Below are 20,127 nucleotides of genomic sequence, written 5' to 3'. Positions count from 1 at the left end.
TCTGGTAAAGATGCAGAATCCTATGACCTCATGAAGGCTTCCCTGATTGAAACTGGGATCGGGATCCCCCAGCCCTCCTCTGGTGCAAAACTGGACAAAGGAAAGGGGAGTGACCACTCCCCTGACCAGTACCTCCCAGGGGAGATGCCCAGAACTCCTCCAGTGTGTCTCAGACCTCTGCCATCTTGGATTCAGAGGTGTTGGGGGCACACTGGACTGCTCTGAGTGGCCAGTGCAAGCAGGTGATGTCAGAGACCCCCTCTGATAGGCTCTTACCTTTCTTGGTAGCCAATCCTCCTTTTCTGGCTATTTAGGGTCTCTCCTCTGGAGTATTCTTCAGATAACGAATGCAAGAGCTCACCAGATTTCCTCTGCACTTCCCTCTTCGACCTCTGCCAAGGTAAGTCCTTGCCTCCCCACACTAGATTGCAAACCTGTAAACTGCGTGATTTGCAGCTGCTCCGGCTTCTGTGCACTTCTCCAAGGATTCCTTTGTGCACAGCCTAGCCTGGGTCCCCAGCACTCCGTCCTGCAGTGGTCAACCCTCTGAGTTGGACTCCGATGTCGTGGGACCCTCCTTTGAGCCAGCTCCAGTTCACAAATCTTCTAAGTGCCTGCTCCGGTACTTCTGCGGGTGCTGCCTGCTTCTGTGGGGGCTCTCTGAGTTGCTGAGCGCCCCCTCTGTCTTCTCCACCAAGCTCCAAGGGGCGACATCCTTGTCCTTCCTGGTCCCCAGCAGCACCCAAAAACCTCTACCGCAACCCTTGCAGCTAGCAAGGCTTGTTTGTGGTATTTCTGCGTGGGAACACCTCTGCAACCTCCAGCACGACGTGGGATATCTTCCATCTAAAGGAGAAGTTCCTAGCTCTCTTCGAGGTTGCAGAATCCTAAGCTTCTTCCATCCGGAGGCAGCCTTCTTGCACCTTCATCTGGGGTTTCCAGGGCTCCTTCCCCCCCGGACACTATCACAACTCTTGGACTTGGTCCCCTTGCCTTGCAGGTCCTCAGGTCCAGGAATACGTCTTCAGTGCTTTGCTGATGTTTGTGGTTCTTGCAGAATCCCCCTATCACGAGTATTGTGTCCTTTTTGGGGTAGTAGGGGTACTTTACTCCTACTTTTCAGGGTCATGGGCTGGGGTATCTTGGACACCCTGACTGTTTTCTTACAGTACCAGCGACCCTCTACAAGCTCCCATAGGTCTGGGGTCCATTTGTGATGCGCATTCCACTTTTGGAGTATATGGTTTGTGTTGCCCCTAGACCTATGTTGACCTATTGCATCCTACTGTAATTCCACACTGTTTGCATTGCTTTTCTTACTATTACTTACCTGTTTTGGGTTTGTGTACATATAACTTGTGTATATTACTTACCTTCTAACTGAGGGTACTCACTGAGATACTTTTGGCATATTGTCATAAAAATAAAGTACCTTTATTTTTAGTAACTCTGAATATTGTGTTTTCTTATGATATTGTGCTATATGATATGAGTGGTATAATAGGAGCTTTGCATGTCTCCTAGTTCAGCCTAAGCTGCTTTGACCTAGCTACCTTCTATCAGCCTAAGCTGCTAGAAACACTGCTATTCTACTAATAAGGGATAACTGGACCTAGCACAGGGTGTTAGTACCACAAAGTACCCACTATAAGCCAGGCCAGACTCTTACATTGGTGGTACAGCGATGGGTTAAGTACTTGCAACTGCTTTACCACTTTGCCATTTGATACTTTTCATAAGAGAAACATATACCAAATAGTTCAGTATATGTACACTTAACCAAAAAAGTTTCCTTTTCTATTCTAAAACTTTTAACAAAGTTCCGAAAAGTTTTTGAAAACTTCTAAAAGTTTTCCCAAAGTTTGAAAAAGTTGTTTCTGTGCTTTCTAAGGTTCTAAAACATTTTCTCCCACTACCCTAAACCTTTTCTAAACATGTCTGTTGTAGAGCCCACTCCCAAATCTGTTGATGCAACATATGAGAGTTTAACCTACAAAAGTTTAAGGGGTCTCTGTCTGGAAAGAGGATTGAGTATAGGTAAGAATCCTACCAAAGAGTTTTTCTTTAACATCCTTGTTGTAGATTACCAGAACCAGTCTGGACCATCACATGAGAGGTTAGAAAATGAGTAAGCTTACCAGTCTGACTCAGGGGAGTTCAATGAGAAAGCTGGGGAGGATTCTTACAATGACCTGCCCCATAGCAGGGCACCTAGTGATACTGGTAGTGATAGAGGCTCCCACAATAGTAGGACATCTTTCATCCCTAGAGGCCAGGTTACTAGGGTCCAGACAGTTAGGGACAGGTCTCCCTCTGAAACTTCTCACATTTCCTCTTTGTCAAAACATTCCCAACCCACCCACCCTGAGGATAACTTGTTACAAAGGGAACTCAAAAAGTTGAGGGTTGAAGAGACCAGAATGAGGGTTAAACAGCAGCAGCTGGCCTTAGATAGGAAATCCCTAGACATAGAGAGGGAAAGACAGAGGTTGGGGTTAGTTCCCCAGGGTGGCAGCAGGCAGTATTTCTGATAGCAATCCTGTTAGAGAGCAAGATGCCAGGAATCTGCACAAGATAGTCCCCCCTTACAAGGAGGGGGATGACATTAATAAGTGGTTTGCTGCACTTGAGAGGGCCTGTATGGTACAGTTGGTCCCTCAAAGGCAGTGGGCTGCTATTTTGTGGCTATCTTTCACTGGAAAGGGTAGGGATAGGCTCCTTACTATCAGAGAAAGTGATGCCAATAACTACAAAGTTTTGATAGATGCACTCTTGGATGGATTTGGCTTAACCACTGAACAATACAGGATTACATTTAGAGACACCAGACAATAGTCTTCTCAAGACTGGACAGATTTTGTGGACTGTTCAGTGAAGGCCTTGGAAGGGTGGTTGCCTGGCAGTAAAGTTTCTGACTATGAAAGTCTGTACAATCTTATTCTGAGAGAGTATATTCTTAACAACTGTGTGTCTGACTTGTTGCACCAATACCTAGTGGAGTCTGATCTGACCTCTCCCCAGGAATTGGGAAAGAAGGCAGACAAATGGGTCAGAACAAGAGTGAACAGAAAGGTTCATACAGGGAGTGACAAGGATGGCAAGAAGAAGGATGGTAGGTCTTCTGAGAAAGGTGGGGACAAAAGTAAGCACTCTGAGTCTTCATCAGGCCCACAAAATCCTCTGGGGGTGGTGGGTCCAAATCATCTTCTAATAATCAACCAAAAAAGCCTTGGTGTTATTTGTGTAAAGTCAAAGGCCATTGGACAAGTGATTACACTTGTTCAAAGAAAAACACCAAACCTCCCACTACTAATAGCCAATCCAAGGGTGTAGCTGGGCTCACTATTGGCAATGTAGTTGGGTTTGGTCTTGTTAGGGAGACCACAGAGGCTGTTTTAGTCTCTGATGGTGGCATTGATTTTGCCACCTTGGCTGCTTGTCCCCTTAACATGGGTAAGTACAAGCAACTTCCCCTAATCAATGGTGTTGAGGCCTACAGGGTCACAGGAGCCAGTGTAACTATGGTGATAGAAAAACTGGTCCACCCTGATCAACACCTACTTGGTCAGCAGTACCAAGTGACAGACGCTTATAACAACACTCTTAGCCACCCCATGGCTGTTGTGAATCTCAACTGGGGGGGGAGGGGGTTACTGGTCCAAAGAAAGTTGTGGTAACCACAGATTTACCTGTAGACTGTCCACTAGGAAATGATTTGGAGACATCAGCTTGGGCAGAAGTGGAGTTGGAGGCCCATGCAGCAATGCTGGGCATATTTGTGCTTTGACAAGGGCTCAGACCAAGAAGCAAAAAGGACGGGGTGACTTGGATCCTGGAACAATGGACCAAGTGCTCCCTAAAGCTAGGGGTAAGAAGGGTAAATCCCTACCCACTAATCCTCCCTCTACAGATAATTCCCCTTCTGGGGAAGAGGAATTTCCTCCCTGTGCAGAACCTACACCAGAGGAGCTGGCAGCAGACACTGCTGAGCTTTTGGGTGGAGGGGGGCATGCCAGGGAAGAGCTGAGTGTGGCACAGCAAACCTGTCCCACATTGGAGGGTCTCAGACAGCAAGCTGTCAAGCAGCAAAATGGGGATGTCAGTGACAGTCACAGGGTATATTGGGAAGATAACCTTTTGTACACAGAGTCAACAGACCCAAAACCTGCTCCAGCCAGGAGATTGGTCATTCCCCTGCAGTACAGAGCTCACCCTAGCACATGACATTCCTTTGGCTGGGCATTTGGGCCAGACGAAAACCTGGGAAAGACTTGTCCCCTTGTTTCACTGGTCTCATATGTCAATGGACACCAATCATTTTTGCAAGTCTTGTGTGACCTGCCTAGCCAGTGGCAAGACTGGTGGCACTCCAAAAGCCCCTCTAATTCCACTTCCAGAGGTTGGGGTGCCCTTTGAAAGGGTAGGGATTGACATAGTTGGCCCCCTTGACCCTCCTATTGCTTCAGGCAATAGATTTATCTTGGTGGCTGTGGACCATTCCAGAAGATATCCTGAAGCCATACCTTTAAGGACCACTATGGCTCCTGCAGTGGCAAAGGCCCTCCTGGGAATCTTTTCCAGGGTGGGTTTTCCTAAAGAGGTGATGTCAGGCAGACGTAGCAACTTCATGTCTGCATACCTAAAAGCAATGTGGAAGGAGTGTGGTGTTACCTACAAGTTCACCACCCCTTACCATCCACAAACAAATGGTCTGGTTGAGAGGTTCAATACAACTCTCAAAGGTATGATAATGGGACTCCCTGAAAAACTCAGGAGGAGATGGGATGTCCTGTCACCTTGCCTCCTTTTTGCTTACAGGGAGGTACCCCAAAAAGGAGTGGGCTTCAGCCCCGTGGAACTCCTCTTTGGGCATCCTGTAAGAGGTCCACACACTCTTGTAAAGGAGGGTTGGGAAAAACCTTTAAAAGCTCCTAAACAGGACATATTATACTATGTACTTGGCCTAAGATCCAGAATGGCTGAGTATGTGAAAAAGGCCAGTAAAAACCTTCAGGCCAGCCAGGAGCTGCAAAAGCAATGGCATGACCAGAAGGTTGTCCTGATCCAGTATCACCCAGGACAGAAGGTGTGGGTATTGGAGCCTGTGGCCCCAAGAGCACTCCAAGACAAATGGCGTGGACCCCATCTAATTGTTGAGAAGAAGGGTGGGGTTACCTACTTGGTAGACCTGGGCATTCCCAGGAGTCCCCTTAGGGTGATTCATGTCACCCGCCTGTAACCCTACTATGACAGGGCTGATCTCTATTGCTCATGGCAACAGATGAGGGACAGGAAGAAGAGAGTGACCCTCTCCCTGATCTCTTCTCCACCACTGAGGCAGACGCCTTAGTGGAGGGAGTAGTTTTAGCAGATTGTCTGACTGCAGAACAGAAAGACAACTGCATCAATCTCTTAAGCCAGTTTCAGACCTCTTTTCACTGTACCAGGTACAACATCCTGGTGTGAACATACAATTGACACTGGAGACAGCCTGCCTGTCAAAAGTAAAATGTATAGGCAGCCTGACCATATCAGAGACTGCATAAAACAGGAGGTGCAGAAAATGTTGGATTTAGGGGTGATTGAACCTTCTGAAAGCCCCTGGGCCAGCCCTGTGGTGCTTGTACCTAAACCTCACACCAAAGATGGAAAGAGAGAGATGAGGTTTTGTGTAGATTACAGAGGGCTCAATCAGGTAACCAAAACTGATGCTCACCCTATACCCAGGGCAGATCAGCTCATTGATACACTGGCTTCTGCCAAGTATCTTAGCACTTTTGATCTAACTGCAGGGTATTGACAGACTAGATTGGCAGAAGATGCTAAACCCAAGACTGCATTTTCTACCATTGGAGGGCACTACCAATTCACAGTAATTCTCTTTGGTTTGAAAAATGCACCTGCCACTTTTCAGAGGTTGGTGAACACAGTCCTGCAAGGGTTGGAGGCTTTCAGTGCAGCATATCTAGATGATATTGCTGTCTTTAGCTCAACCTGGGATGATCACCTGGTCCACCTATGGAAAGTTTTGGAGGCCCTGCAAAAGGCAGGCCTCACTATCAAGGCCTCAAAGTGCCAGATAGGACAGGGGAAAGTGGTTTATCTGGGCCACCTGGTTGGTGGAGAACAGATTGCACACCTACAGGGGAAAATCCAACTATCATGGATTGGGTGCCCCTTACAACACAGACCCAGGTGAGAGCCTTTTTAGTCCTCGCAGGGTACTATAGGAGATTCATCAAGAACTTTGGCTCCATAGCAGCCCCTCTTAATGAACTCACTAGCAAGAAAATGCCTAAGAAGGTGTTATGAACAGCAAGCTGTCAGAAAGCTTTTGAGGAGCTCAAACAGGCCATGTGTTCTGCACCTGTCCTAAAAAGCCCATGTTACTCCAAGAAATTCATTGTTCAAACTGATGCATCTGAATTAGGGGTAGGGGCAGTACTATCACAACTGAATTCTGAGGGCTAGGATCAACCAGTTGCTTTTATCAACCATATCTCTAGAGGGAATGGACTATACAGTGGAACATAGACCTTGGAGTACCCACTCCAATGTAAATGGACTTTCCAGATATTTCCACTTAGAAAATGAAGACTCATCTGGACAAGGCTAGTCTTATTGTCCTTCGTTTCTGGTGAGTTGTGTAGGAAAGTACCATCTTGCCTGGCATGTTACCCCCATTTCCACTGTATGTATGTTTGTTTTTCCCCTTGTGTCACTGGGATCCTGCTAGGCAGGACCCCAGCGCTCATAGTATGTGCCCTGTATGTGTTCCCTGTGTGGTGCCTAACTGTATCACTGAGGCTCTGCTAACCAGAACCTCAGTGTTTATGCTCTCTCTGCTTTCTAAATTTGTCACTGCAGGCTAGAGACTAAATTTACCAATTCGCATTGGCACACTGATACACCCATATAATTCCCTTGTATATGGTACTGAGGTACCCAGGGTATTGGGGTTCCAGGAGATCCCTATGGGTTGCAGCATTTCTTTTGCCACCCATAGGGAGCTCAGACAATTCTTACACAGGCCTGCCACTGCAGCCTGAGTGAAATAACGTCCACGTTATTTCACAGCCATTTTTCACTGCACATAAGTAACTTGTAAGTCACCTATATGTCTAACCCTCACTTAGTGAAGGGTGGGTGCAAAGTTACTTAGTGTGTGGGCACCCTGGCACTAGCCAAGGTGCTCCCACATCGTTCAGGGCAAATTCCCCGAACTTTGTGAGTGCGGGGACACCATTACACGCGTGCACTATACATAGGTCACTACCTACGTATAGCGTCACAATGGTAACTCCAAACATGGCCATGTATCATGTCTAAGATCATGGAATTGTCACCCCAATACCATTCTGGTATTGGGGGGACAATTCTATGATCCCCCGGGTCTCTAGCACAGAACCCGGCTACTGGCAAACTGTCTTTCTGGGGTTTCCACTGCAGCTGCTACTGCTGCCAACCCCTCAGACAGGATTCTGCCCTCCTGGGGTCTGGGCAGCCACATCCCAGGAAGGCAGAACAAAGGATTTCCTCTGAGAGAGGGTGTTACACCCTCTTCCTTTGGAAATAGGTGTGAAGGGCTGGGGAGGAGTAGCCTGCCCCAGCCTCTGGAAATGCTTTGATGGGGACAGATGGTGCCCATCTCTGCATAAGCCAGTCTACACCGGTTCTGGGATCCCCCAACCCTGCTCTGGCGTGAAATTGGACAAAGGAAAGGAGAGGGACCACTCCCCTGACCAGTACCTCCCAGGGGAGGTGCCCAGAGGTCCTCCAGTGTGTCCCAGAACCATCTGCCATCTTGGATTCAGAGGTGTTGGGGGCACACTGGACTGAGTGGCCGGTGCCAGCAGGTAACGTCAGAGACCCCCTCTGATAGGCTCTTACCTTTCTTGGTAGCCAACCCTCATTTCTTGGTAGCCAAACCTCCTTTTCTGGCTATTTAGGGTCTCTTCTCTGGGGTATTCTTCAGATACAGAATGCAAGAGCTCACCAGAGTTCCTCTGCACTTCCCTCTTCAACTTCTGCCAAGGATCGACCGACGACTGCTCCAGGACGCCTGCAAAACCACAACAAAGTAGCAAGACGACTACCAGCAACATTGTAGCGTCTTATCCTGCCGGCTTTCTCAACTGTTTCCTGGTGGTGCATGCTGTGGGGGCTCTCTGCTTTCACCCTGCACTGGAAGCCAAGAAGAAATCTCCCGTAGGTCGACGGAATCTTCCCCCTGCTGATGCAGGCACGAAAAGACTACATCACCAGTCCTCTCGGTCCCCTCTCATCCTGACGAGTGTGGTCCCTGGAACACAGGCGCTATATCTAAGTGACTCCCACAGTCCAGTGATCCTTCAGTCCAAGTTTGGTGGAGGTAAGTCCTTGCCTCCCCACGCTAGACTGAAAATCAGTGTACTGCGTGATTTGCAACTGCTCCGGCTTCTGTGCACTTCTCCAAGGATTCCTTTGTGCACAGCCTAGCCTGGGTCCCCGGCACACTGTCCTGCAGTGCTCAACCCTCTGAGTTGGATTCCGACGTCGTGGGACCCTCCTTTGTGACTCTGAGCCAGCTCTGGTCCACAAATCTTCTAGGTACCTGCTCTGGTACTTCTGCGGGTGCTGCCTGCTTCTGTGGGGGCTCTCTGAGTTGCTGACCGCCCCCTCTGTCGCCTCCTCCAGGGCGCGACATCCTGGTCCTTCCTGGTCCCCAGCAGCACCGAAAAACCTCTACTGCAACCCTTGCAGCTAGCAAGGCTTGTTTGTGGAATTTCTGAGTGGGAACACTTCTGAAACCTCCAGCACAACGAGGGACATCTTCCATCCAAAGGAGAAGTTCCTAGCTTTCTTCGTTGTTGCAGAATCCTAGGGTTCTTCCATCCGGAGGCAGCCTTCTTGCACCTTCATCCGGGGTTTCCTGGGCTCCTGCCCCCCCCGGACACTATCGCGACTCTTGGACTTGGTCCCCTTGCCCTGCAGGTTCTCAGGTCCAGGAACCCGTCTTCAGTGCTTTGCTGGTGTTTGTGGTTCTTGCAGAATCCCCCTATCATGACTATTGTGTCCTTTTGGGTTAGTAGGGGTACTTTACTCCTACTTTTCAAGGTCTTGGGGTGGGGTAGCTTGGACACCCTGACTGTTTTCTTACATTCCCAGCGACCCTCTACAAGCTCCCATAGGTCTGGGGTCCATTTGTGATTTGCATTCCACTTTTGGAGTATATGGTTTGTGTTGCCCCTAGACCTATGTTCACCTTATGCATCCTATTGTAATTCTACACTGTTTGCATTACTTTTCTTACTATTACTTACCTGTTTTGGGTTTGTGTACATATAACTTGTGTATATTACTTACCTTCTAACTGAGGGTACTTACTGAGATACTTTTGGCATATTGTCATAAAAATAAAGTACCTTTATTTTTAGTAACACTGAGTATTGTGTTTTCTTATGATATTGTGCTATATGATATAAGTGGTATAGTAGGAGCGTTGCATGTCTCCTAGTTCAGCCAAAGCTGCTTTGCCATAGCTACCTTCTATCAGCCTAAGCTGCTAGAAACGCCTCTATTCTACTAATAAGGGATAACTGGACCTAGCACAGGGTGTAAGTACCACAAGGTACCCACTATAAGCCAGGCCAGCCCCCTACAAGGAGCCGGAAGGAGATTTGGACGGCGAATGATGCAGATTTCAGTGGGCACTGTGAACCATAAAAGCTTGTGCTCACTCTCTTTGATTGCCTTCTGGTTCATATTTTTGCATGGATCTCATGATTTAGAGCAAGACGTAGAACCCAAATACCATAGATAGTCATCATGAGTGTCTGTGATAGACATATGCAGATCACAATTGTGACAGGGCTTAAACCCTGACTCTTAGGGGGTGACATTTCTTTTCCTTGAGAATTGCTGAAGTAAACTGTTCAGAGGAGAGAATCTCCGGATCCACCAAAGGGTGCAGAACAAAGGAAGTGAGGTCAGGGCAACAGGGTAGGCATTACATCGTCCAGTAATGTCAGCACTACTTTCCTTCCGGCCTTGACATGGAGCTAGCACTCTTACGAGTGTGGGAGAGCTATGTCAGAAGTTTCTGGATCCAGTCTAGCCTCTGGGATATTCAAAAGATGTGGAATATGCAAGTAGAGTATTTTTATTTTTTTATTTTAAATACATTCGGTCCAGAAAGTTTGGACTATTTAAAATTGAAAAGAAAAGCACAGTCTTACATAGTTGTATAAAATCCATTGGAATCGCAATAACTCATCATAATTCATAATAACAGTCATTCAAGATACTATAAAAATCTAATAATCAACTAGCATATAAAATATTTCAGTAAAATCCTTACAACTAAGATTAAAATCGGACTTAAAATACTACAATTAACAAGTTTTGACATTAAAAAAAACATCTCTGAAAGCTTGTGCGGTCTCAGTTTGCTCCTAAAAAGGTAGCAAATTCTTGCTAAAATACAGAAAAGGATGTCGCATATAAGTTAATAAATTCAAAATAATGACAGGGTACGTGGCATAATTTAGAAAATAAAAGAAGGAATGAAGAAATATGGATCTTGTTGAAATCTCCCTATATAAACAAACAAAGGCTCCACCTAGAACTCTAGGGGCCCTCCACAGTGATGAGCCTACGGCGAATACACCAAGCCTCCGATAAAAATTTGGTAACTGAGGAGGCAACCAGTGTGGATGTTTCATATTTGCATATTCTGGTGGCATTGGCTCTGTCCAACAGTGATAGATTTTTACAGAGGGGGATAATCCACTCTCCTCTAGGGCTCTTGTTTGAGGGACAGAAGAACAGAATATGCTTGATTGTTTCTTTATAATGAGGGCAAGATATACATCTATCAGTTGAAGGGATGCTGGATGACCAGTGGGCCGTGTAATTATTAATAGGCAGGGAACCATATCTAAGCTGTAGATAAAGGGCACGAGCATATGGTGGCATGGGGAGGTTCATAAAAGTCTCAGGCCAAGGTTCATGTTTGAATTGGAGGAATTCTGTTGTTAGCATACCCAGCCGGTTTTGGCGCAGTATATCTTCGTTGGCTTTTTCCCAGTATCTTCTTTTAACAAGTTGTCTCGCGTTATTGGGAATCAGTTCCGGATGTTCCCAGTAATGGGAGAGACCTATTTTAACCCAAGCAGATTTCATCTCCTGCAGCCATTGGATTTTGGTCGGGCCCTGAGGAGTAGCAATGAGTTCCCTCACCTCTGCCCTGTATGGTTCGAGTTCGGGAGTTGTCCAAAGGTGGATCCAATAGGAAAGCGATCTCAGGGCCACTATGGTTTTGATGCTGTTTAATCCTAAGTCGAGCCTGAGAGGAATCATTGGGGTACCTACCCCTAACCGGGAAACCTGTCTAAGGAAGTTGTTTTCTTTTGTTTGTAAAATATCCAATCTTCTATGTAATCCCCAGACTTCCGCTCCATACAGGGCCGCCGCACGGATTTGGGCATTATAGATCTCGGCAATTATAATCAAAGGGGAACTCAGAGCCTTTCTAGACCTGCGTACTAGGGCCCCACCTCTTTGACTTAAGATAAGTGCCCCTTTATCAATGGCTGCCTCCCATTTTCCTGTGGTCGATAATCTAATTCCCAGATAGTCAAACTCTTCCACTTTCTCCAACGGTATTGAGTTCATTTCAATTCTAACACATGGTCGTTTCCTTAAAGAGCTGTATATCATAAGTTTAGTTTTTTTAGCATTGAAGTCAAGCCCAAAATCCCTACAGAAAGCACAAAATTGGTTAACCAAATTTTGGATCCCCATGGGAGATTTAGCTAGCAGAATTGTATTGTCTGCGTACAATAAACAGGGGATTTTTTCCCCAGCCAATTTGGGCGAGTCGTTTATGCAATTCTCCAAATAACGGATACAGTTATTAATATAAAGCAAAAAAAGGGTAGGAGCCAGAACGCACCCCTGCCGGACACCTCTATTAATAGCCACAGGATCTGTCAACTCACCCTCCTTGCCGCATCTAATTAGGGCATAGGTGTTGTCATGAAGCCGGGTGATAAGACTCAAAAGACCTGAAGGAACCCCCATATTGGAGAGTGTTGACCATAGCATGTTCCTGGGGATCAAATCAAATGCAGCTCTCAGGTCTATGAAGACCACATACAGATTCCCCCCCCCAAGTCCACATTCTTCCATTTAATTGCCAGGAATCTCAGGACTTGGTCAATAGTGCTCACAGCAGGTCTGAACCCTGCTTGTAGATTAGATAGGGCATTAGATTCCAGGATCCATTCATTGAGGTGGCACAAAAGGTGTTTAGCATACATTTTTTGAAAATTGTCCAGGAGACTAATCGGATGATAATTAGCTGGAATATTGGGGCAACCTTTTTTAAAGATGGGGACTATCCCAGCCCCTTTCCATGAGTGAGGGATAGGGGCTCCAGCTGCGATTGCATTGCAGATTCGGTTGAGATAAGGAGCCCATATATCGGGTCTTGTCTTGTATAAATCGCCCAGAATCTTATCAGGACCTGGAGCCTTTCCACAATTTAGTGAATCTATAGCAGCACTTGTTTCAGCTAAAGTAAATATGATCAGGGTAGCGTCTTGGGATATTGGAACATCGAGGGACCTAGAGGATACCTCGGGAGGACCTGCATATAATTGGCCAAAATGCTCAACCCAGGTTGCAGGAAGGATTGATGTACCAGGTACAGAGGCAGAGTCTCCACAGTTTTCGGCTATTAATTTCCAAAACCTGGAGGTATCTTTTGATTTAGCGGTTTCCAGGATAGCTACCCATCTAGCCTCTTCCCAGCTTCTGCGTGCCTTGGTACATTCGTTCTTGTAATCTTTTCTGGCTGTTCTTATAGGTTCAACTTGGCCTGTTTTTAGAGCTTTCATTAAAGTGAGCTGTGCTTCCCTACATAAATTATTAAACCACCGTGCCCGGCACTTTTTCTTGGGATTACTGGTGATCTCTTTTGTGAAAAGGTGTTTTAGGGAATCAAACAATTTACTGTGGGCTGCTAAAAGCCTATCACCCTCATCATCTTCTTTATAATGAAGCATACTCTCCATTTGATTGGCTAGCAGATTGTATGTTGATGAAAGATGCTCAGGGGATGTAGTCACAAACTCCCATTTTATATTCTGTCTATTATTTGATAAAGCTAGTTGATGGGCATAAAGCTTAGAATGGGGTGTCTCAAGTAAAGGGAATAGGCCTCTAGTCGATAAAATCAATGGGTCGTGGTCACTCTCTTCATGCTCTTGTACTCTCATATCAACCATATGGCCCCACAGTCGAATATCGAGGAGTATGTAATCAATCTGACTTCTAGACCTTCCTCGTTTGAAAGTGGGATGCAGATTTGTGTCAGAGCAGGAGCGACCATTGCAGGCTCGAAGGCCATAAGTTATTGTAATATCAGCCACTAAATGAGCTGTTTTGTTCAATCTTGGCCTTTTATTAGAGACTAGCTGTGGAATCCCCCAATAGGCATCCTCTTCTTGATATAGCTCTTGAACCAGGGGGTTGGGCTCAAATGTAACGTTAAAGTCCCCTCCAATCAGAATAAAGTGAGAAATATTATTAAGTAAGCTATCCAATAAAAATAGAGCATCGTGATCTACAAGGGTGCCCTCACTCCTGTTTTAAACATTAATTATTAGTAAAGATTTCTCCTCGGGGATCGTTAACAATAGGGCCTGTAGGTCAGGGCAGCCCGTATCTTTTGCTACAGCTTTACTTCTGAGAGAACTACTTAGACATATAAGTAGCCCTCCCGAAGGTCTCCCAGAGGGTGACTTTCTAGCTGGAACCCAATAGCTTCTAAAACCTAATCTATGTTTGGGACCCGTCGCCCAGGTTTCTTGGAATAGACATAGTAAATGTTTGTCAATAAATTGACCCCATTCCGGATTTTGCATTTTGCTTTCCAGCCCTGCTATATTCCAACTAAGAACTTTGGCAAGATCATTGGATTTGATATGTCTACCTTCCCTTGGGGGAATATAGTTGCCTGTATCTGTGTTGTCCTGTGTGGTGTACACTTCACAAAGTGCTGGGCCTGATAAAATCATATCTAATGAGGTATCTAAACAATAGAGCCCTGGATCCCTAGAAGTGATTGTGGGATGAGGAGCCCTTTCCATATTGGCTGAATGAAAAGTGTTTTCAGAAGTTCCCCGATTATCAGGGTCCGTCAAAGACAATGGAATTGCTAAAGTAAGAACATTAGGGACAGTATAATTAGTGTGCTCAGAAGCAAGAGTGTAGGAATCCTCTCCCCGCGGGCCATCGCATAGTCAATCTATCTCCGAGAGTGACAGCGATGGATGTCTAGGACCAAGAATAGGGCTGAACCGTGTCTCAAGTCATGGGAAACTTTCCGAAACAATAATGGTTGCCTATTTATGGCCGTACGGACGGATAGAATGCTTGAAGTCTACACAGAGAGACCATGCCTACTGAGGGATATGGCCTATCTGCATTTAATGCAAGCTGCCGTACAAGAGCAGGGGAGTCAAAATTGATGACAATACAGTCCCCTGTTCCGATCTTTTCTAGAAAACCCACCCACCCAACCCTTCTCACCATCAAGATCGAGGATGTCATGGAGAATGCAAACCCCGCATTAAGATGTAACCAATGAATAACCTTGTTTTTGAGCTCAATAAAAGATTCCAGGGATTTGGTTTTAAGTACAGGCACATTAGAAATAACCAAGACATATGGGCATGACTCCGGGGGGAGTTGCAATGCTCTTATTCCAATTGGACCAATGGTCTGGGTCCTTTGCAAGGAGCCAGAGAGAACGTGATCACAAGTAGGATTAAAGGTACAAATACTAGGCACTGGATTTAACGGAAGGAATATCCTTTCTGGGGGATGGACAGGAGCCATCAGCGGAGATATAATCAAAGTATTTGGTACTCTGGCAGGACTGGTTGAATCTTGATTTAAAGAGGGAAAGTGTCTCTTGCTCATTAGGGCAGGTCGTCTATTAACACTAACCTGCTTGTGAGTAGGATAGAATGGTACGAACAGGGTTGGGTGTCTATAGTGGTAGAGGGTACTGGCTTCTGGGTCTTAATAAAAACTTCTAGTTTCTCCTCTATTGTTTGAAGGCGGGTTGCAATTGGAAGAAGCAACTTGGAGATCTCTTCTCTTATGAGAACCCTAATAGACTCCTTTAACTGTTGGTCGCTGGTGAGAAGCGAGGAGGATGGATCCATGACCTTATTAGAGAGCTGAGTCGGATGGAGGGGACTCAGGGTCCTGGTACGTTTATTTAAAATGACAGGCTCCCTACGTTTCCTTTTGCCCTTGGGATTGGGAATGACAGTGGTAGAATCTTGGGGCCTTGGAGTGAATCCCAAACTATTGGGATGCAAACGAGCCCATCTTGGTACTGTTAGAAACCCCGGACCATACGATGATTTGTACACTCCACAACCCCTGCTGCAGATGGCAAGCAAACAGAGGAACCCCCAGGAGCAAAAAAGAAGGGGAATGGCCTGGCCCAGCCTCTTATAGTCGCAGACGGGCATGGGACGGTCCCGCGCGCGTCCCGCGGCAAAGGGTCTTGGAGGGGCTGTCCCCACCCCAAACACCAAGGACCAGTGGGCGAGAGGGCCTGGTTCCTGCCCCTACCTCGCAAGAAGTCAGCAAAATCTATAAGCGCGATCCGCGGCAGCGGGCGCGGAAAGAGTCTTAAAGGGGCTGTCCCCACCCCAAACACCAAGGACCAGTGGGCGGGGGGGGCTGGTTCCTGCCCCTACCTCACAAGAAGTCAGCAAAATCTAATAAGTGCGATCCGCGGCAGCGGGCGCGGAAAGAGTCTTAAAGGGGCTGTCCCCACCCCAAACACCAAGGGCCAGTGGGCGAGGGGGGCCTGGTTCCTGCCCCTACCTCACAAGAAGTCAGCAAAATCCAATAAGCACGACCCACGGCAGCGGGTGCGCAAAGAGTCTTAAAGGGGCTGTCCCCACCCCAAACACCAAGGACCAGTGGGCGAGGGGTGCCTGGTTCCTGCCCCTACCTCGCAAGAAGTCAGCAAGATCCTCTGTCCACAGAACCGGCACAGCTGCAAGTCAAAATCCTCTCCTTACAGCCCTCTGAAAGTAGGATGTCAGGGGGGTGGCCCAGCCCAGCCTCAGTCAGGCGCTGAGCGGTAGCAGGAGCGCAAACTGAAATTTAAAGGGCTCCTGCCCTCGTTCCAAGTGACACCTTCTCCTCCAGGCAAGACGCGCTTCCCGCGGGAGCGCGAAGTGAAATTTAAAGGGCTCCTGCCCTCGTTCCAAGCGACACCTTCTCCTCCAGGCAAGACGCGCTTCCCGCGGTAACGGGAGTGCGAAGTGAAATTTAAAGGCTCCTGCCCTCATTCCAAGCGACACCTCCTCCTCCAGGCAAGACGCTGCAAGTAGAGTATCCCTCAGACAATGGTGAATGCACCGTTGCTCCGACTGGGCACTCCTGTTATTCCAAAGTCAAACTAAAGCGATTTTGATGCATTACCAGAGCAGGAGGAGAAAGACAACTACTTCTGCCCAATACCTTATTTATCAGATCTACCTATTAGCTCCAAAAGTGTTCATGGGATGTGACATCTGCTTCTAACATAAGGGGAGACCCATACAGTTGCCACAAAACCTCAGAGATTACTGATGAAAATGGTATGCTGGGGAAGGTAGAACCTACGAGCATGCTAGAGCCCATCTCTGCTTCAACGTTTCCAGAGCAGAATTGGCACTGGCACCAAATAGTCGTGTCAACAAACAGCATGTTTATAAAGTAGCTTACACATCTCCCAAGAATCACAAAGAGCGCATCCAGGCATGTCTGCAAATTATAAATGATTACCTTGGCAGAAGTAGCCAAATTCTTTGAATCAGGAAGAATTGTAGGCAAGGCATTAGGAATAACCTTGGATTACAAGGGCTACACCACAAAATTCTTTGGCATGGGATGCTTTGCCTGGAAAGTAAGGTCCCCAAGAGCTGGCCTGTGATGCAAAACAATTTGATAGCTAATCACTGGAGAAGAGAAAGTCTTGAGCAAGGCATCCAGAATGCCATCCACAAGGGCATCATTAAAGGGGAAAGAGAGGTGCGGAAGAAGATGTCACGGATGCAGGATTTCCATGAGTATGTTTGTTTGTCATTTCCAGTGTAGGGATTGGCTGCTTAAAGAACCCTGCAAGTGATGATCACAAAGGAAGCACTTTCCTCTGTAGGTGAACCATGATGTTATTACAGGGCCGCCGCAGGCATGGTGTCTAGGCCACTGCCATTATGAAGGTCCAAATAAAGGCCTGTAGCAGTTTTAGGTGAGGTTTAAATACCTCCTCATCATCATCCTTATCATGTGGAATGAAATAAGGAAACTGAATCAAAACAATGCTGAATGTTTGTGATAGGATAGGGACCGGCTTAAAGGGTGCACACACACACACACACACACACGCATACAGCACAAACACACAAATAATTCAATCATAATTGTAGTTCAAAATAATTAAGAAAAATACCGATCTAATGCGTCCTTTTGTCAGACAATCTCAATAATTTCAGCCAGCGACGTCTGGATTAATATGTTAGATTTTGAAAACAGGCTTTCCCCACAAGAATGGCCTGCCTAGTGCAGATCATATATACTGGATAATAACAAAATCAACAGCATTATTGTTAGACTGGACATCCTTAGGGTGGTCATCCCCCAACTTTTGCCTGCCTCCCTCAACTTTTCTGACACTGTTGTTGTTGGTTTTAGGACTCTGCACACTTTACCACTGCTAACCAGTGCTAAAGTGCATATGCGCTCTCCCTTAAACATGGTAACCTTGGTTCATTCCCAATTGGCATATTTGATTTACGTGTAAGTCCCTGGTAAAGTACACTACCTGTGCCCAGGGCCTGTAAATTGAATGCTACTAGTGGGACTGCAGCATTTATTGTGCCACCCACAAAAGTAGCCCCTTCACCATGTCTCAGGTCTGCCATTGCAAGGCCTGTGGGTGCAGGTTCACTACCACTTCTACTTGGCATTTAAAAGTACTAGCCAAGCCTTAAACTCCCCTTTTTCTACTTATGTCACCCCTAATGTAGGCCCTAGGTAACCCCGAGGGCAGGGTGCTATGTAGGCAAAAGGCAGGACATGTACATGTGTGTTTTACATGTCCTGGTAGTGGAAAACTCCTAAATTTGTTTTTCCTCTACTGTGAGGTCTGTTACTTTCATAGGATAGAATTAGGGCTACCCTCATATACTCTTTGAGTGGCAGATTCTGATCACAAAGGGGTAACCAGGTCCTATTTAGTATGGCCAGAATGGTAATGGAAAATCCTGCTTATTGGTGAGGTTGGATTTTATATTACTACTTTAGAAATGCCACTTTTAGAAAGTGAGCATTTCTTTGCCCTTAAAATCCTTCTGTACCTTACAGCCTATCTCCAATCGACGTCTGGGCTGGGCTGGCTGACAGCGCCCTTGTGCATTTCACCCAGACAACCAGAGACACACACAGCTGAGCCGGAATGCAGCAGCCGATTTCCCGAGTGGAAAATCGACGCAGCATCTGCCATACCAGACCGACATAACACCTGTGACTTCTTCCCGCACGCCCAGGATTTCCCTGCATCGTCCCTGGGCACCACAAAGATCCCCGCATCGCAGTGAGGATCCAAGACTGCACGCCGAAAAATGACACAAAGCCCCTTGCAGCGTGGAAAGAAACGACGCATCATCTGTGCTACATCGAAAAATCTGACACACACCCTATGTTTTCAGGCATCTCCTCCTCTGCGGTCTTCGTGTGTGGCAAACCAATCAAGAGACAACTGTTGATATTTAAGACTTAAGACTCTTTAAATTTGCAAAAGTGATATCTCAACTTGTGTTTATTGGATTTTGACCTTAATTTAACCAGATAAATATCATATATTTTTCTCCTGTGTGGTGTATTTTTGTGGTGTTTTCACTGTGTTACTGTATGATTTATTGCACAAATACTTTACACATTGCCTTCTAAATTAAGACGGACTGCTCAGTGCCAAGCAACCAGAGGATGGGCACAGGATAATTTGTGTTGTGTTTGACTTACTCTGACTAGGATTAAGATAGCTAATTGGACAAAGGTGTATACCTCTGCCAACTAGAGACCCCATTTCTAACAATTATTATATTTTTATGTTCAATGTACAGGCATCCTGATATTTAGTTCTTCTATATATTAGTTATGCATCTCTCACACTGACTTGGAAAGGCTAGTGTCTGACTGGAGACAGCTGCATTTCACGCATACAGCAATTAAGGATGGATTTATGGAAAGTGGCGCTGCACCGAGTGCAGTGCCACTTTTGCTGCGCTCCTTAGCACCCCCCTATCGCCACCATGTCTGCGCCGTATTTAAATTACAGTGCACCATAGCGCAGGATATGACCGTATTGATGTACTCTGCAGGAGTAGCACCAAAATGTTGGCGCTACTCCTGCAGAGTACCTAGGGGCCCATTATAAATAATGGAAGCCCCCTTCTAACGGCTGCTCATGAGCAAGCATTGAAAGTGCCGTAAAAAATGGCACAAGGAAATCTCATAGATTTCCTTGCGCCATTTTTCCGGCCCCACATAACGGGGGAACTCCCCCTTTGCATACATTGTGCCTGGCACAGGCATAATGTAGCGCAAAGGGTGACAGAGTGGCACAATTCATGCATAAATAGGGCACTGGGATTTCGGCCTCTTTGGACCACAGTGACGTCAAAAATAATTACGTTATTGTGGCTCAAGGTGGTGCTAGGGCATTATAAATATGCCCCTTAGTCTGGTCTTGGGTGGATAGTAGGCCTCCTAGTATGGGACTCTAGAGATTTGCAATGCCATTTACAGGATGAGGGATAAACCTTTTGGTCTGAAATGCAGCAAAATGTGCTACTACGGGTAACAAATGTGCCTACTGAACTGACAAGCCAATGTCATCCATACTCACCACCACTGCAGCTAAGTTCACCACAATGCTCATCTCCCTTGTGATTATCTGGTTGACCACTGAGCCAGGCTTTGTAGTTGTACATGGAACCATCATTCCATTTCCAGCGACGGTTCTAAAACAGATGATCACATTATTATTAATTCTCACTTTCACTC

The 20,127-nt window shown here is 46.5% G+C and overlaps 1 protein-coding gene across 1 annotated transcript in view; it reads right to left on the bottom strand.

Moving 5' to 3' along the window:
• Nucleotides 1–20,127, bottom strand: part of LOC138261598 (regenerating islet-derived protein 4-like) — a 254,980-nt gene that overhangs the window by 66,732 nt on the left and 168,121 nt on the right. The window contains exon 5 of the mRNA XM_069210703.1: nucleotides 19,970–20,084. Within this exon, the coding sequence (XP_069066804.1) occupies nucleotides 19,970–20,084 (115 nt within the window). The remainder of the gene's footprint in view (nucleotides 1–19,969; nucleotides 20,085–20,127) is intronic.

Source organism: Pleurodeles waltl, chromosome 10 (assembly GCF_031143425.1).
Source record: "Pleurodeles waltl isolate 20211129_DDA chromosome 10, aPleWal1.hap1.20221129, whole genome shotgun sequence".
Classification (NCBI taxonomy): domain Eukaryota; kingdom Metazoa; phylum Chordata; class Amphibia; order Caudata; family Salamandridae; genus Pleurodeles; species Pleurodeles waltl.
Note: the sequence above shows the minus strand (reverse complement) of the source record. Positions and strands in the feature narration are given on the sequence as shown.